At 42.6% G+C, this 14,684-nt stretch overlaps 1 protein-coding gene across 3 annotated transcripts in view; it reads left to right on the top strand.

Annotated features, from left to right (window-relative positions):
• Positions 1-14,684, top strand: part of ECD (ecdysoneless cell cycle regulator) — a 32,525-nt gene that overhangs the window by 14,596 nt on the left and 3,245 nt on the right. For all 3 annotated transcript variants that reach the window (XM_089670742.1, XM_089670741.1, XM_089670743.1), the window contains 6 exons: positions 5,354-5,479; positions 8,476-8,561; positions 9,148-9,254; positions 10,912-11,098; positions 11,389-11,456; positions 12,522-12,727. In XM_089670742.1, the coding sequence (XP_089526868.1) occupies positions 5,354-5,479; positions 8,476-8,561; positions 9,148-9,254; positions 10,912-11,098; positions 11,389-11,456; positions 12,522-12,727 (780 nt within the window). The remainder of the gene's footprint in view (positions 1-5,353; positions 5,480-8,475; positions 8,562-9,147; positions 9,255-10,911; positions 11,099-11,388; positions 11,457-12,521; positions 12,728-14,684) is intronic.

Here is a 14,684-nt window from a genome sequence, read left to right as displayed (position 1 = left end):
GAGCTACCTTGACTAGGAGGAGATTTACGGAGAGGTAGGGAATTTCGAGGACGTGAGGAGACTGAGGCCTCCTCATTCTGGGAATGTGGTAGTTCCAGATTCAGTTCCCGAAAATGGCATCGAAGATCCGCTGGCGAAGAGGCCTGGAATTGACGACCTTGAGAGGAGAATGATAGCTTGAAAGGGAAACCCCATCTGTACTTAATATCAGCCGATTTAAGAATTTGGAGATAGGGCTTCAAGGTGCGACGTTTGGCAATCGTGACTGGGGATAGATCTGCAAACAGTTGGATAGAATGTCCCTGGAATTCCAACGCTAAACGGTTCCGAGCCGCCTGCAGCAGGCGTTCTTTAGTACGGTAGAAGTGTAATTTAATAATAATGTCTCTGGGAGGACCCTCCGTGGACTTAGGTGCTAAGGCTCTATGAATACGGTCAAACTCTAAACGCTCCAAGGGAATCTCGGGCCAATTCCTGAAAAAGAGCGGTGGCAGTCCCCTGTAGATCTGTGATTGCCTCGGGGATTCCGCGGATACGGAGATTATCCCTGCGTGCCCTATTTTCAGCGTCCTCTAATTTATCTTTTAAAGTGTCCAACTCGGCATGTAGATCCTCCACTTCCTGTTCATGTCCTTCCAAAACTGTAGTTGCCAGATCCATACGCTGTTCCAATTGATGAGCACGAAGGCCCAACTCCTTTTAGGCCTCTCGCCAGATCAGAAGATAATTTACGTGAGGCGGCGGTAATCTCCTCTCGCACTATAGCACGGAATTTGTGTAGCAAGTCTTCAGGATGTTGTTCAAGAGTATCTGCCATCCCCGATGGAAATTGCCGCTGACTATCGCCATCAGACTCAGGATCTCCAGGAAGCTGAGTATTATCGTCAGGTTCAGGTGGACTAGGCATCAGCTTAGTGGCACGGCCCTGCGGGGGGGATTGCTGTTGGGCCCGATGTTTTGGTTTAGTGCGAGGAGTGCGGTGCATTGTTAGGAGTGGTTCAGAGGATGCCAAATCACTATCAGACTATTGAGATATTACATTAGGGTGTGGAAGCCCATTTGCCGAGAAGTATATTTCGGTGGCACGGTACCAGAAGGTCACTCAGGCATTTCCTCCCGGTGCGTGTACGTGTCCCCCACCAGGGAGGTGTTCACATGTGATTCATGCTGATAATACAGCCTTGGAGGCGCTGGTAGTTATGGTAGTTGGGCCAGGTGTTCAGACAGTATGTCAATTATTCTAAAGTGCTCCAGGCACCCCAGATTCATCCACTCAGGATGGGGGCTGACAGAGGGAACTTCTCTACCCAAGCATCACCACCCCCGCAAAGAGAGCGATCCCCAGTTCCTCTGGGATGGTACAGGGGCCTGGCATGGACTACAGAGCCACCAGCAGAACCAGGGGAACTCACCCAGGCTGCCCCAGTAACTGTCCCGTCTCATGGGCCAGAGGAGCAGAGCAGCGCCGCGATCACCCCGCCGCGGCGGTAATCCACCCCGGCCGCGGGATTAGGCGAGACCGCGGCTCGACAGGCCGCAAGCCCTCCCGCGGTCCGGTCCGTCGGAGAGGGGCCAAAACCACTCGGCACCCCTCCCCACAAGCCAGGTAAGGTCCGGAAAGCCCGGAGTCTGCAGCAGGTTACCGCTGTCCCCCAGATGGCAGTGGATGGAGGTTCAGGCTGCCGGAGCTTTCAAAAAAGCGACTGTTCCCGGCGCCTCCTTGGACACGCCCCCCTTTATTATTATTTTTTAAGTGCACCATTATACATTTGCATTGTGTGAACAGGGTATGTGGTAAACAATTGTTTCTGTGTGCCCTGACATTGAGCCAGTGTTGATCTATGCAGATCAATGTAGCTCAACAGATTTGGTAAGAATGAGCTCTGCACATGTGTGTTGTATGTGCGCTGTGAAGACAATCCCAAGTCCAAATTATTTGGTACTGCCTGATAACCTCCAATTAGATTCAATGGTTTCTGCAATGTTCCCTATGCATGCTTTAGTCTGGTTGCAATGAGGAAATTTTTACTTTACACCCATGTATCAACTGCTGTTCTTTCTTGGTTGGTAAGAATGATAGTTACTCACATCCCCATCCTAGTTCTGCAATGGTGGTGCAGCTTTTTGCATCCTGCGCACCATTTGTGGTAACGGGTGCAGTTAGGGACGGAAAGAGAACAGTCTTAACTTCACCACATTAATAAGATATAGCTTGAAATTTACCATGTGCTGGAATGTGTAGCTTTATTGCAGAAGCCACAGGTTTTCTGGTGCAATTAAAGGATGTTAATCTTTGGGAACATGATACACCCATTTTCTTTATCATACATCACGGGACCCAGAGCAGGCTATTCATGACTATGTGGGTTATATGCCACCTATAGGTGAATGGACACTGGCCGACCATTCAGAGGAAGTCCTCCTACACAGGATGTACATTTCAGTTTTTTTCACCAATGTCTGTAAGGTGGATGGTCACTGAAGTGTTGCATGTGCTGCAGGAGCGTACCTGAAAGTCTGTAACGGTTCCATTAGAGATCTAGGGAATTTATCAGATTCATTCAGAAAGGTGTTAGCCAAAATGGATAGTACCTGAGCCTCGCTGGTTTTGCCTGTATGCAGCCTTACAGCACTGGACCCTGCATAACGGAACCCTGTGTAGTATAATACTGATCAAGGTGCATGCGTACCTGATGCTTAGGCCACATTCATGCATGCGTGAATGATGCTTAGGCCGCATTCATGCATGCGTGAATGATGCTTAGGCCGCATTCATGCATGCCTGGAGCTTAGGCCAAATCCGTACCTGGCGCTTAGGCCGCATCCGTGCCTGGCGCGTAGGCCGCATCTGTACTTGTGTCAACTGGGTACTGGATAATTAGCATTTTTACGTGCCTATGTTCCTGCATAGCTGCATGCTTGCTTGCCTCTGCGATTGCATAACTGTAGACCAAAACTGCTATGGATCTGTATCCTTGCGAGACTTCATAGTTAGGTGACAATATAGATGCTGCCTTCTTTTTCACTTAACCACTTGCCTACCGGGAACAAGGTTTTCTTTGCAAAATTTTATAATAGAAACAAACAGGTAATTTTTCTCCTTCACTGATGTGCATTGATGAGGCTGCACTGATGTGCATTGATGAGGCTGCACTGATGTGCATTGATGAGGATGCACTTATGTGAGTTGATGAGGCTGCACTGATGGGCGGCACTGACTGATGACATGACTGGAGGCACTGACTGATCACACCGACTGGAAGCAATGCTGGGCAGCACTGATGGGCGGCAATGATAATCAGGGCACTGATCATCAAGAGTCTACCAGGATTGTGGGGGCATCTTGGGCTATCCGCCATCAGGTGTCAGTTGCTCAGGTTTGCAAGGCTGCTACATGGTCTTCGGTCCATACATTCACAAGGTTCTACCAGGTGGATATCAGAGCCGCAGTAGATTCTGCCTTTGGCTGCAGCATATTATGAATTGCTGAGTAGGTACTAGGAGATTATTGGTGGTGGCTATCATGGTGTCGACCTCCCCTCAAAATTTCTTTATTGCTTTAGGACATCCCACATAGTCATGAATAGCCTGCTTTATGTCCCATGATGTACGATAAAGAAAATTAGATTTTATTTCTACATACTTACCTGTAAAATCCATTTCTTGGAGTCCTGCCCCTCTTTCTGGAATTTCATTGCTTGCTACAAAAACTGAAGTACTTCCTGTGTAGGAGGGGTTATATAGGGGAGGACTTCCTCTCTGATTGGTCGGCCACTGTCCATTCACCTATAGATGGCATATAACCCACAGTGAATGAATAGACTACAAGTACCAACTTTGGCTGACGGCTTGTAGTTCTCAGTGAACTATGAAAGGTGTTGTTGAGCATCCTCGTGCAATGCTTTACAGGTTCCTAATAAAAAAAAAAAGCACTTTTTTCGTTTGTTTATTTTGTTTTGTTTTTTGTTTGTTTTTTACCTGCAAAAAAAGTGGATTTGTTTTTTTGTTTTTGTTTTGTTTTTTTTAAAGGTGAACTTATCCTTCAACCTTTTGAAGAGCAAGGGCCACTTAAGTGATTTGGTAACTGGTCACAGGCCACAATGAAATGGTTCAGAATTTAAAATGTTTTATTTTGAATAGCATAATGAACATTTTCCTCCTGCAGCCGCTGCATGCCAACTGGAGGAAGAGGAGGAGAAGCTGGCTGTCAGCAGTTTCAGGAGAAAAATGGAGAGGATCAATTCCTGTATGTGCCACCCCTGCTGCCCCTCTTGTTTAAGTGTAAAAACAGAATGCAACAGGAAGGCCACACAGGCTCCCTGGAGCATGGGGCAGGGTCGCCATTGCAACCGCTGTATCTACATCACTGGTTGCGGGGGTGTGGTAAAAACATGCCTCAACTATGGGGCTTTACACCCCCCCCCCCCCCACCAACCGCAAATGTAAATGAGCCCTTACCATCCTGAGCTGCTTTCACACTTATGCGCTGCGGGTGCAGCGTGGTGCACCTGCAGCTTCCCTGCGGGTTAGCTACACTTTGCCATAGTATTTTATTACATCTTGCGGGTGTGGTGCACTTTCTGGAAGCAAACCAAATTTCTTGCATTCAGTTTTAGGTTGAGAGCCACTTCAGAGGGCTCCAAGGGCCACAGGTGGAGCAACCCTGCGTTAAATTAAATATGAACTTTTTTGTCTTAGTGTAAAACTTGTATGAGAATGACTGACTACATTGCTTACAACTCTGGTAACCCTAATCTCATTTTGAACTTGATGGTGATAGCAACGTTTTGTGGGGATTCTTTTATCGGCAAGGATTGAGGGCAAGCTTGATGGAGCCAAATACAGAGCAGATAAAAATCTGTTTCAAGAAATCCGAGACTGAGTAGAGGGCCATCTTCCTCTAGGTCAGTGAACCTAAATAAACACGTTGGAGTGGTTTACCAAAAACCTGAATGTCTTTGAATGGCCCACACATTTAGCTCAATTGAGAATATGTTACAAGTCCTAAAAATTGCTATACACAATTGATCCCCTTCAAGTGACAGAGAAATTTTCCTTGTGCACGTCTGTAAAGATTTTCCCCCAAAAACTCACAGTTGTAGCTGTTGCCAAATGAGGTGCTACCAAGTTTTGACTGTGGGGGCAGGGCTGTTTTTTTTAATCGCCTTTTGGTTCACAGTAAGAGATATTTGACAGCATCCTAGCCTGAAGTATGTTGTGTAAATCAATTGGTAAATTGCGACTTAAATCTTACATTTTCACTTTAGGTTGTAACACTACAAAATGTGAAATCCTAGGTGAATACTTATGTAAATAACTGTATAGTATGTTATTCTACCTCTTTCATGTTTAGGCACATGGCTTTGAGATTCTGTGTTCGAAATGTACTACATCACAAATGAAGTTCACAAAACAGCCGTATAAGAGCTCTCTGTGGATGGGATTCCTTACTTCCTTGAAAAAGAATGATTTCTTCAAGGTATATTTTAGGAGTTTGTTGAATGGATGGTGATCTTTTTACAAGAAATGCTTGACTTGTAAATGTAAACGAATTACATGTGTACATGGGGCAGCCATGTTTATTTCATTGGCTCAGCTTTTTGCCTTGCATATACAGAATTTTTGTATAAATCCATCTATAGCCAAATGCATTTTTTGTTTAGTTTACTTGTTCAATTTGTATAGAGTGGGAATTGGACAAGTTTTTTTTTTTTGTCTGTGTTTTTTGCTGGGGAGCTTCACTTCCTCGGTTTGTCCTGGTAACCAATGCCATTGAAATTGAACATTTTATGGTTGACCCAATAACAGGAGGTTAAAGGACATTTCGCAAAAAGAACTTCCCTTTGGAGAGATTTCCTCTGCCTCATGGTTGTGTCTCTGGGGTGGAAATTGAAGGGAAATTTCCCCAGTAGGACACTACAAAAAAACAACTGTTGTAGGTCACCTTTTCCCTGCTCCATTCAAATCTTAAAAAACAAAACCTTTTAGGCTACAAATCCATCCTCTTCCTTTTAGGAGTGATTTCTCTACCTCCTTTCCGTCTGTCTAACCCTGTGGTTATCTCTATGTCCACCTTTTCCCCTCTATTGTGCAATCCTGACCTGTACATAATCTGATGGAATGTGGCCGAAAACATATTTTTGTTACAGCCACATTATTTCCCATGTGCCTCCATTCAGCTTTAAACCCACACACCTACTGCTCCCACTACACCTGCACAGGGACTCCTCATGCCTGCAGTTCACACCACTTGCACCCCTTTGAAGGAAGAAGACACTCTCACACTGGGACCCTGATCACTTTTTATCTGCTACTACACACTGGCCACTGGTAACAGGACAATTTCCCACTAACACACAGTGGCAGTACTGAAGGTCTGAGTAGCAAAGAGCTCATTTAGAACAGCCTCGGTTTCCATCCCTGCCGGGTAAATGCTCAAACGAACACACCAACCCTGAATCCCAGCTCCCCTGCACATTCACCCTGGTAATTATACAGAACAGTCCTGACTCTGAGGAACGAACGCACGCACACGCACGCACACACCTCTGCCCAGCTCCAGGAGATCCAGCCATCTGCACTGTTTGAGCAGGAGAAATTAAAGCTGTAGGACACTAGCCATGGGACATCCCCTTTCACCTTCCCCCTCTTCGTGCTTATATCACATCCCAATCCTACAGTCTGCTCTCAGCATACACATTCCTCCTATTTCTTCCTGGCCATCTCACAGTGCACACCTCAGAGCACAGCACATCCCTTCCAATTTTCACATGTCCACTACAGCATGCCCACCCCCCTGATCACAACTTAACACCCCCCAACACACACACACCAACTGCATCACCTTCCCTGAGCACACCACCTCAACCACTACTGATAGACATCCTCCCCGACTGCCTCACAACTCATCCACTTTCTTCCCATTCTTCACAGCACCCCTTCAACCCCCTGACCTAAAAGCTCATCACTTCCTGCCTACCAAAAATCCTCACCAGAACTAAACCCCCACCCTAACAGCAGATCCTTCTACAGCCTGAACCTTGCCACTCACACTTCGAACCCCATGACACTCTCTCTTCCCTCAACTTCTAGTGACAGCAGATATCCCTCCTTTGCCCCCCCCCCCCGTCTTCCCCCCCATCACCATCTCAGCCTCCACATTTGCACATTTGTCTTGTGCACATACTGCCCAGCATCAAATCTTGCAGACCCCTCTCTCGCACATAGATCCCACGTCCACACCATCTGCACTACTCATACACTTCATGCTACTCTCCTGCACATACTGCCCAATATCATACCCTCCTCACTACTCTTACATATACTGACCAAAGTAATACCCTCCACACTACTCTCCTGCATATACTGCCCAATGTCGTACTTTCCTCGCTAGTCTCTTACACTTACTGCCCAAAGTCACACCCTCCTCACTACTCTCCTGCATATACTGCCCAATGTCATTCCCTCTTCACTAGTCTTTTACACATACTGCCCAATGTCATACCCTCCTCACTAGTATCTTATGCATACTACCCAAAGTAATACCCTCCATACTACTCTCCTGCATATACTGCCCAATGCCATACCCTCCTCACTACTCTTACATATACTTCCCAAAGTAATACCCTCAATACTACTCTCCTGCATATACTGCCCAATGTCATACCCTACTCACTAGTCTCTTACACATACTGCCCAATGTCATACCCTCCTCACTAGTCTTACACATACTGTCCAAAGTCACACCCTCCACACTACTTTACTCATACCCTCTACATGCCTCTCCTGTACATACTACCCAATGTCATACTGTCTTTTACTCCTCTTCAAGTATTAGTCACCATGATACCCTCTGCACTCCTCTCCTGCACATACTGCTCTCTATTATACCCTCCACACTCCTCTCCTGCACACATCGCCCACTGCCATACTCTGCACTACTCTGCTATACCGACTGTACTCCTCTCCTGCACATATTCCCTCCATCATACTCTTTGCCCACCTCTCCTGCACATACTGCCCTCCATTATACCCAATATACTTCTCTCCTGCAAAAAATACCCAATTTCATACCATCTTTAACTCCTCCCTCACTCCTTTTCTGAATATCTTGCCCACTAAAACAATTCTTTAGTAGTAATTCTAATATAACCCACCCTGTCCACTCAGACACACTTTTGCTGGTACGCTTTAACAAAATAAAAAAAATCATGAAGAATAAGTGTGTTAAAATGTAAAATGCACATAAAAAATAACTTTAGGGTTAACACTGTGGTAGTAACTCATGCTACTTTCCTTAAAATGTATTTGTCAGCTTCAGCTGTATTATATACGTTTTATGTCATTTGTCATATGCTAGAATTGCATGGTTATGTGTTTATAAAATTGGACAGTAATACTGTCATTACTGTGCAGATATTCAATAAAACCATTGCTGGTGGTGGTATTTTGATGTTTTCTGTCTTTTAAATTTAGGGTGAAATGGAAGGGTCTGCACGATATTGTGAACTTCTGAAGAAAGCAGAGGTTTATTTCCAGCAATCACTATTTAAGCCTAGCAGGTAATTCTATATACAAATATCTATCTTCATTCACAGATTTGAGGATATATAATTGTTTATAATAAGGTGTGCATGTACTCTTCTGCAATGTAATTGTTTGCTGGAGCATTAATATGGCCTACTGCCCTACTCTGATATTATTCACTCTACGTAGTTTTCTTTACAATACAAAGCAAGTGATCTTCTATGGACAGACCTTCTCAAACAAAGGCTACAAAATAACTCCTGCATGAATCTCACTGGAGCCTGTATATCTTCTATATTAAACTATGCAAAGAACATAGGTTTTACATTTGCAGTATAGATTCTTATTTCTTAGCCGGGCATACAGTTTACATTGTTTTTTTCGTTGTGCTGATGCTTGCCTTTTCCCCTCCCACCTCACACACATTCCTATTGGTCAGTATATCAGCCCATCAGTGATGGTCCAACAGGAGTGTGTGGGGGTGGGACTAAACTGCAAGCTCTGACACTAAATAGAAGTGAACACATGATTAAATGCATCATTTTATATATGTAGTGTGTTATGTGTAAATAATTTTGATAGTGTGACTTTTTGTTCAGTATGTACTTTTCAATTTCACAGTTCAGTAATGCTTAGCACTGGTGAAGAAGTTCTGAGCTTGCTTAATACCTTACCTGTGAACATGGAAGAGATGAAGAAAAAAGAGGCTGGTCTTCCACCAGATGAAGGTATATATGTCAACTTTTTTTTTATTCTTTCAAATTAAAGAATTAAGATTTGTTGAGTCTCACCTCTATGATCCTTCATTTTGGTCACTATAGCATTGTTGGCTAGGCTTATTTCATAATTGGAAAAATATTGCATCTTGCCATATACATTATTACACTGTTCATTTCTTCACCGAGTATCACCAGTCCCTGGGATAACTGTGCATATCAAATCCAGCAAGAATTCACTCTTGCAATAGTCTGGAGTGTATTTATTTTATGTATTTATTTCAGGTACTTGTATAGTGCCGTCAATTTGTGCAGCGCTTTACATTGTACATTCACATCAGTCTCTAACCCTCAAGGGGCATACAATCTAAGGTCCCTAACTCACATTGATAAATACACATACTAGCGCCAATTTAGACAGGATCCAATTAATCTACCAGCATGTCTATGGAGTGTTGGAGGAAACCGGAGTACCAGGAGTATTCACATGGGATTTCAAGCTTCCAGCATAGCAAGATGGTGACTTTGACATCTCCTGTACCTCCCAGAAATTGAGGAAAGAAGTGTGTGTTTTCTTGTTTTTTTTTGGGGGGGGGTTCCGGCGATTAGTTTGCTTTAAAAAAAAAAAATGCTTGGAGGGACATGTGGCTTGCAAAAAAAGCAGACCTTCCTTGCTTATTAAAATGTTTATCCTGCTGGGGGGCTAAAATGAAAAAGCTGAATGCATTGGTATACAGCCTTGGAGAATGGCTAAATATACTGTACCTAATAAGGACAGATTTCTGCATAGCTATCCTAGACCACAGCCTAATGCAGAAGGGCTGCCAAAGATGGCACATCGCTATCAACATATCTGTCAGTCCTTGTTCTGATGCAACCAACACAGTTTTGTGGAATACTGTGCCATAGTCCCTTCACCTCTTTTAGTTATCAGTTCCAGGTGTGGTAGGTGCCTTTCAGCCTCAGCATTCTTTGTTTGGCTGTAACATCCGAATGGTTGTTAGAATGGTACTTAGGCTTACCAGAAGACTGTCATAGAGAAGGGCAGCATAAAGGAGTTGGTCTAGAGGCAGGAAGCATACATCTGGCCCTGATGATTGGGTATCTGCCACTATGGCAAGTTCCAGTGATGCTAGAAATAATCCAACCTGAATATCATGTTTTGCTTATCTAAATACATGTCTAGCTAGATCAAAACCTTATCTTGGTATTCGATTAAAGTATTAATGTACTCAAAGCTGAGATTTCAGTTTTCTGATTGATTACTCATATCTTTCAAGGACTCTGATGTAGAGATCTCTACACTTGAGTTCCTGGAGCTGCATAACCGTTGTGGCCGTTATGAGGGGCTCCCATGATTCCTGATGAAGTTTATAAATTATTAACTAATGTGATTTTGCAACTGAAGGTACTGAAACGCACAACGGTTGGCAATAACACTCAATACTACCGGGCAAACAGGGACAAAGTTAGTAATCGTGGCAGAGAGATCATAAGACACATAAGGAGCTAGTGGCTTACCCACAAATCTCCACCAGTAACTATCTTTTGGCTGGACTGAACTTGTAATCATTCTCTATTCGCTGTCCCTGTACAAATGTGTTTTAATCATATTTATACTTTTCTGCCTTGTGCCACTTTGAACTATATTATGTTTATTTTGTTGAAGATGACAGCTGGTTGGACATTTCGCCAGAAAAGTTGGAACAGATATTACAGGATGCTTCAGGTTCAAAGGAAACTGTTCTCCCACCAACCTCTGACAGTGCCCAGAATTACAACTTGGCTGAAGTAACAGATAGCATGAAGGCCTTTATATCAAAGGTGTCATCACACGAAGGAGCAGAGGTGCCCTGGTATGTGTGTAATTATGTATTGTGTTTTTGGCTTGTTGTTTTTTTTCTCTGTATACTTGTGTTGAGTTGATTTGCATTGCATTAAAATGCCTACATGTAACATTTTAATATTCTGCACTACACATGACACCAGCATTGTGGTGTGAACACAACACATAGAAAACAATTGTTTTCTATGTGTCCTTGTGGTGTCCTTCATTCTTCCAGCGCAGTAAAATGCAGTATGTGTTAACAGGGCCTAATTCTCTGACAACCACTATGTTACTTATGTTTCTTCCATCCCAATCCAGGTTTCCTTCTGAAGCTCCAATCACATTTGATGTTAACTCTTTTACAAGTGCCTTGGAAAAAATTCTTGGTGAGTTTCTATGACTGTCTTGTTGTTTTTTGTTTGCCCACTTTAAAGTATCCCTATTGTTAATATTTAAGTTTCACCTGCTATACCAAATCACATGCTCCATGTGAACTGAGGCCCAGATCTCTCTCTCTCTCTCTCTCTCTCTCTCTCTCTCTCTCTCTCTCTCTCTCTCTCTCTCTCTCTCTCTCTCTCTCTCTCTCTCTCTCTCTCTCTCTCTCTCTCTCTCTCTCTCTCTCTCTCTCTCTCTCTCTCTCTCTCTCTCTCTCTCTCTCTCTCTCTCTCTCTCTCTCTCTCATGTTTTTTTTTTCTGTCAATTTTTTTCTATTGCTGCATGTGATATTTCATCTCACTTCCTGCCTCAGAAGAAGGGTGAGCACAGACAGTATTGTAATATTAACCTGACCTAGTTTTGAAGCCATCTCTATGTTACTGAAACAGAAAAAAACCTTTAAAAAATTGTGTTTTCTGCAATCTGTGTCCCCACTGTGGAGATTTTCCATAACTTCCTGTGCTCATAGAAAGTGAGGGGAAATCCCCCAGGGCCACATACCAAAGTAATACCATGGCAGTGGTCTGTACCTGTTAAACTATAATTTAAAAAAAAAAAGTTTTTGCTGGAGTTGGACCTTAAATGTTCAATTACATGTTGTCTCACATCTTGGAGCTTTTCCTCAGAGATTCCGTAAGTCCCACAGTTTGTTCACATTTGATCCTATGTTCAATGGTACAGTGGCATGCAACGAGAATGTTTGTTTAGTTTTTGATAGAATCAGAAGATATGTGCATCATCATTTGCTTGCAGCTTCTAAATTGGATTGGGGCAGGAGGGTTTTTTGGACTATATGTTCATCATTTGCTCAGTTTGAATTGGTTAGGTTTGCAATAGTTTCCTTTGTTAATCCAGCAAATTTTCATGTATACATTTTGAAGCTACATATCCCACATGAAAAAACGTTTTAGAGTGATAAGTCTGTAATCCTTCCTGCAAAATTAACAATTTCAGTTGGTGGTCAGCTATGTTTGACTTATATTAGGCTTGTTTTGCTGAAATATTTTTTTTTACAGGTCCAAGTCCAGAAGAGCTGGATTCTGATGATCTAGAGTCTGAGGAGGATTTTGACCTGCTAGAAAGTGATGAAGATGTGGACGGCATTGTAGAGTCACCCCTGGGTGCAGACACCCTGAAAAGCTTGCATTCCTATATGGATGTACTGGACAGAGAACTAGCACACACCAACATTGGAAAAAGTTTCACCAAGAAGAAAAATGAGGTGAGATAGTTAAGTTGATTGGGAAGTAAGAACTCTGTTACATGCTTGTGCATTCCATTTATAAGGGTGCACAAGTATAAGGATACAGCTTCCTATGTACCTGGTTTTATAAAGGAATCTATCGGGGTGGAAATATGGAAGCTGCTATTGCTGATGTGCAGGTTTTTTTTTTTTGGTTTTTTTTAACCTGCAGACTCCCAAGTCTGTCATCCTCATCCTTGTTTCTCCACCTTTTGAGTCATTGAACTTGGACAGGTACATTCAAATCAGGCACTGGATGCCTGAGTCACTCATTCTTGGTCTGGATTAGTAGCTCACTAATTAGGATAGGCTTAAAAAAGGGCCACACCGCTTGCTGATATAAAGCATGAAGTAAAAGGGCACAGACAGTGGTCTCAGCCAGCCACTAGCTCATGTGATAAGACTATGATTGGCTAATCTGCCAAGACAGCCAGGCTGCTTCCATTTAGTGTCAGCATGGATGCAAATGGCCAGCTTTAGAGTGCTCTGGCATCTATTTTTTATTATTTAGCCTCTTGCTGACTGCGTAATGCATTTTTGCGGTGGCAAGAAAGGTGGGTTTTAACAGCTTTAACTCCCAGCTGCCGCACAGATGTGTCCGTGGTGACATGAAAATATGAGAGGAGAGTGGACTCACTTACAGCGCTTGTCAAGGTTTCTGATCAGGAGCCAGTAAGACAGGCTCCCCATGTTGTGACCACTGTGAGAGACAATTACAGAAGTCACATGATACAGAAGCTGAGCCTCCTCCAGGGCATTAAACCCATTTAAGGGTTAGAGCAAATAGAATTTTAATGTTCTTTTCCAAAATTCTAGCTTATCCTGGTTACCTTGTACAGGTTGGCATAAAGCTGCAACATCCACTCTACTTCAACTTCAACCACTTCAACTCTCCTACCTGTACCCCTTATGGACCAGAGGAATTTGTATATTTCTGCTATGGACCTATTAATTTGGCAATAACTTCACAATATTAAAACAAAGCTTTTTCTTGGCAGTATTTTCTTGCAAAACTTTAATTTTCTGTACAATCTATAGAAAAATGTTCTTTTTCTAGTTTGATGAGTGTTTTCATTTTAAAACAATAAGTGTCACGGTAGATAAAAGTGCAATTCGTATTCTATAATTTGTTCCATTTATAAAGACTCTAAATTACAATGCATGGCAAGTTATTTGCAAATTAATTTAAAGGCTTTTTTATTTCATTCTACCATTTTTTTTTTTTAATGATAAAAATATAGAGGAGATAACCGTAGCAAAATAATTGTTACAGGGCAGGAGGAGTTAAATAGAGCTGACTAGGGTTAAGGCGATAAAAAACCCATAAACAGAAATGTATCACATCTTCACTTACCAATTTTTAGATGTGATAGTTGCATTCGTTTTTTCTTTTCCAGGCTTTTTTCCCTTTTATGATCTAACCAGTAAGTCTTTAATTTTTCAATTTCCTTTAACAGACCAAGCTGTCCAGCAAAAGTGGCACTTAGAGTGTTGAGACAAATCATTTAACAGGGTGCTTACAATGGTCAGCTTTTATTCATTTATGTACGTTGTAAAACCTTTATCCCAAAAGAAAAAAAACTGTTACTATAACTGCTTATAAAGTGTTAGCTGGAGTCCGCTTTAAGTTGTTAGTCAAGTCCATCTAAATCTGCTAGTGAATCCCACATTATCATCTCCCCAGACTGACAATGCTGCTGTCCAAAGTTACTCCATTGCTCCTCCATTCATAGTGGAGACACCCTAGGACAGGGAAGTATTACTGGTTGGCTCAGCAGATGAAAATAAAGGAGGAAAAAACATTTAAAAAAGAAATTGAATGCAGCCACCACATTTTAAGGATTGGTAAGCTGCAATATATTAACACTTTTTTGTGTTTAAACCACTTTAACAGAGTTTATTTAAAAGTTTTTCGTTTTCTTTTGTTTTGTTTTTT

The sequence above is a fragment of the Staurois parvus genome, unplaced genomic scaffold, assembly GCF_062004578.1.
Source record: "Staurois parvus isolate SC_StPar_1 unplaced genomic scaffold, SC_StPar_1.0 ptg000094l, whole genome shotgun sequence".
In the NCBI taxonomy this organism is placed as follows: Eukaryota; Metazoa; Chordata; class Amphibia; order Anura; family Ranidae; genus Staurois; species Staurois parvus.
Note: the sequence above shows the minus strand (reverse complement) of the source record. Positions and strands in the feature narration are given on the sequence as shown.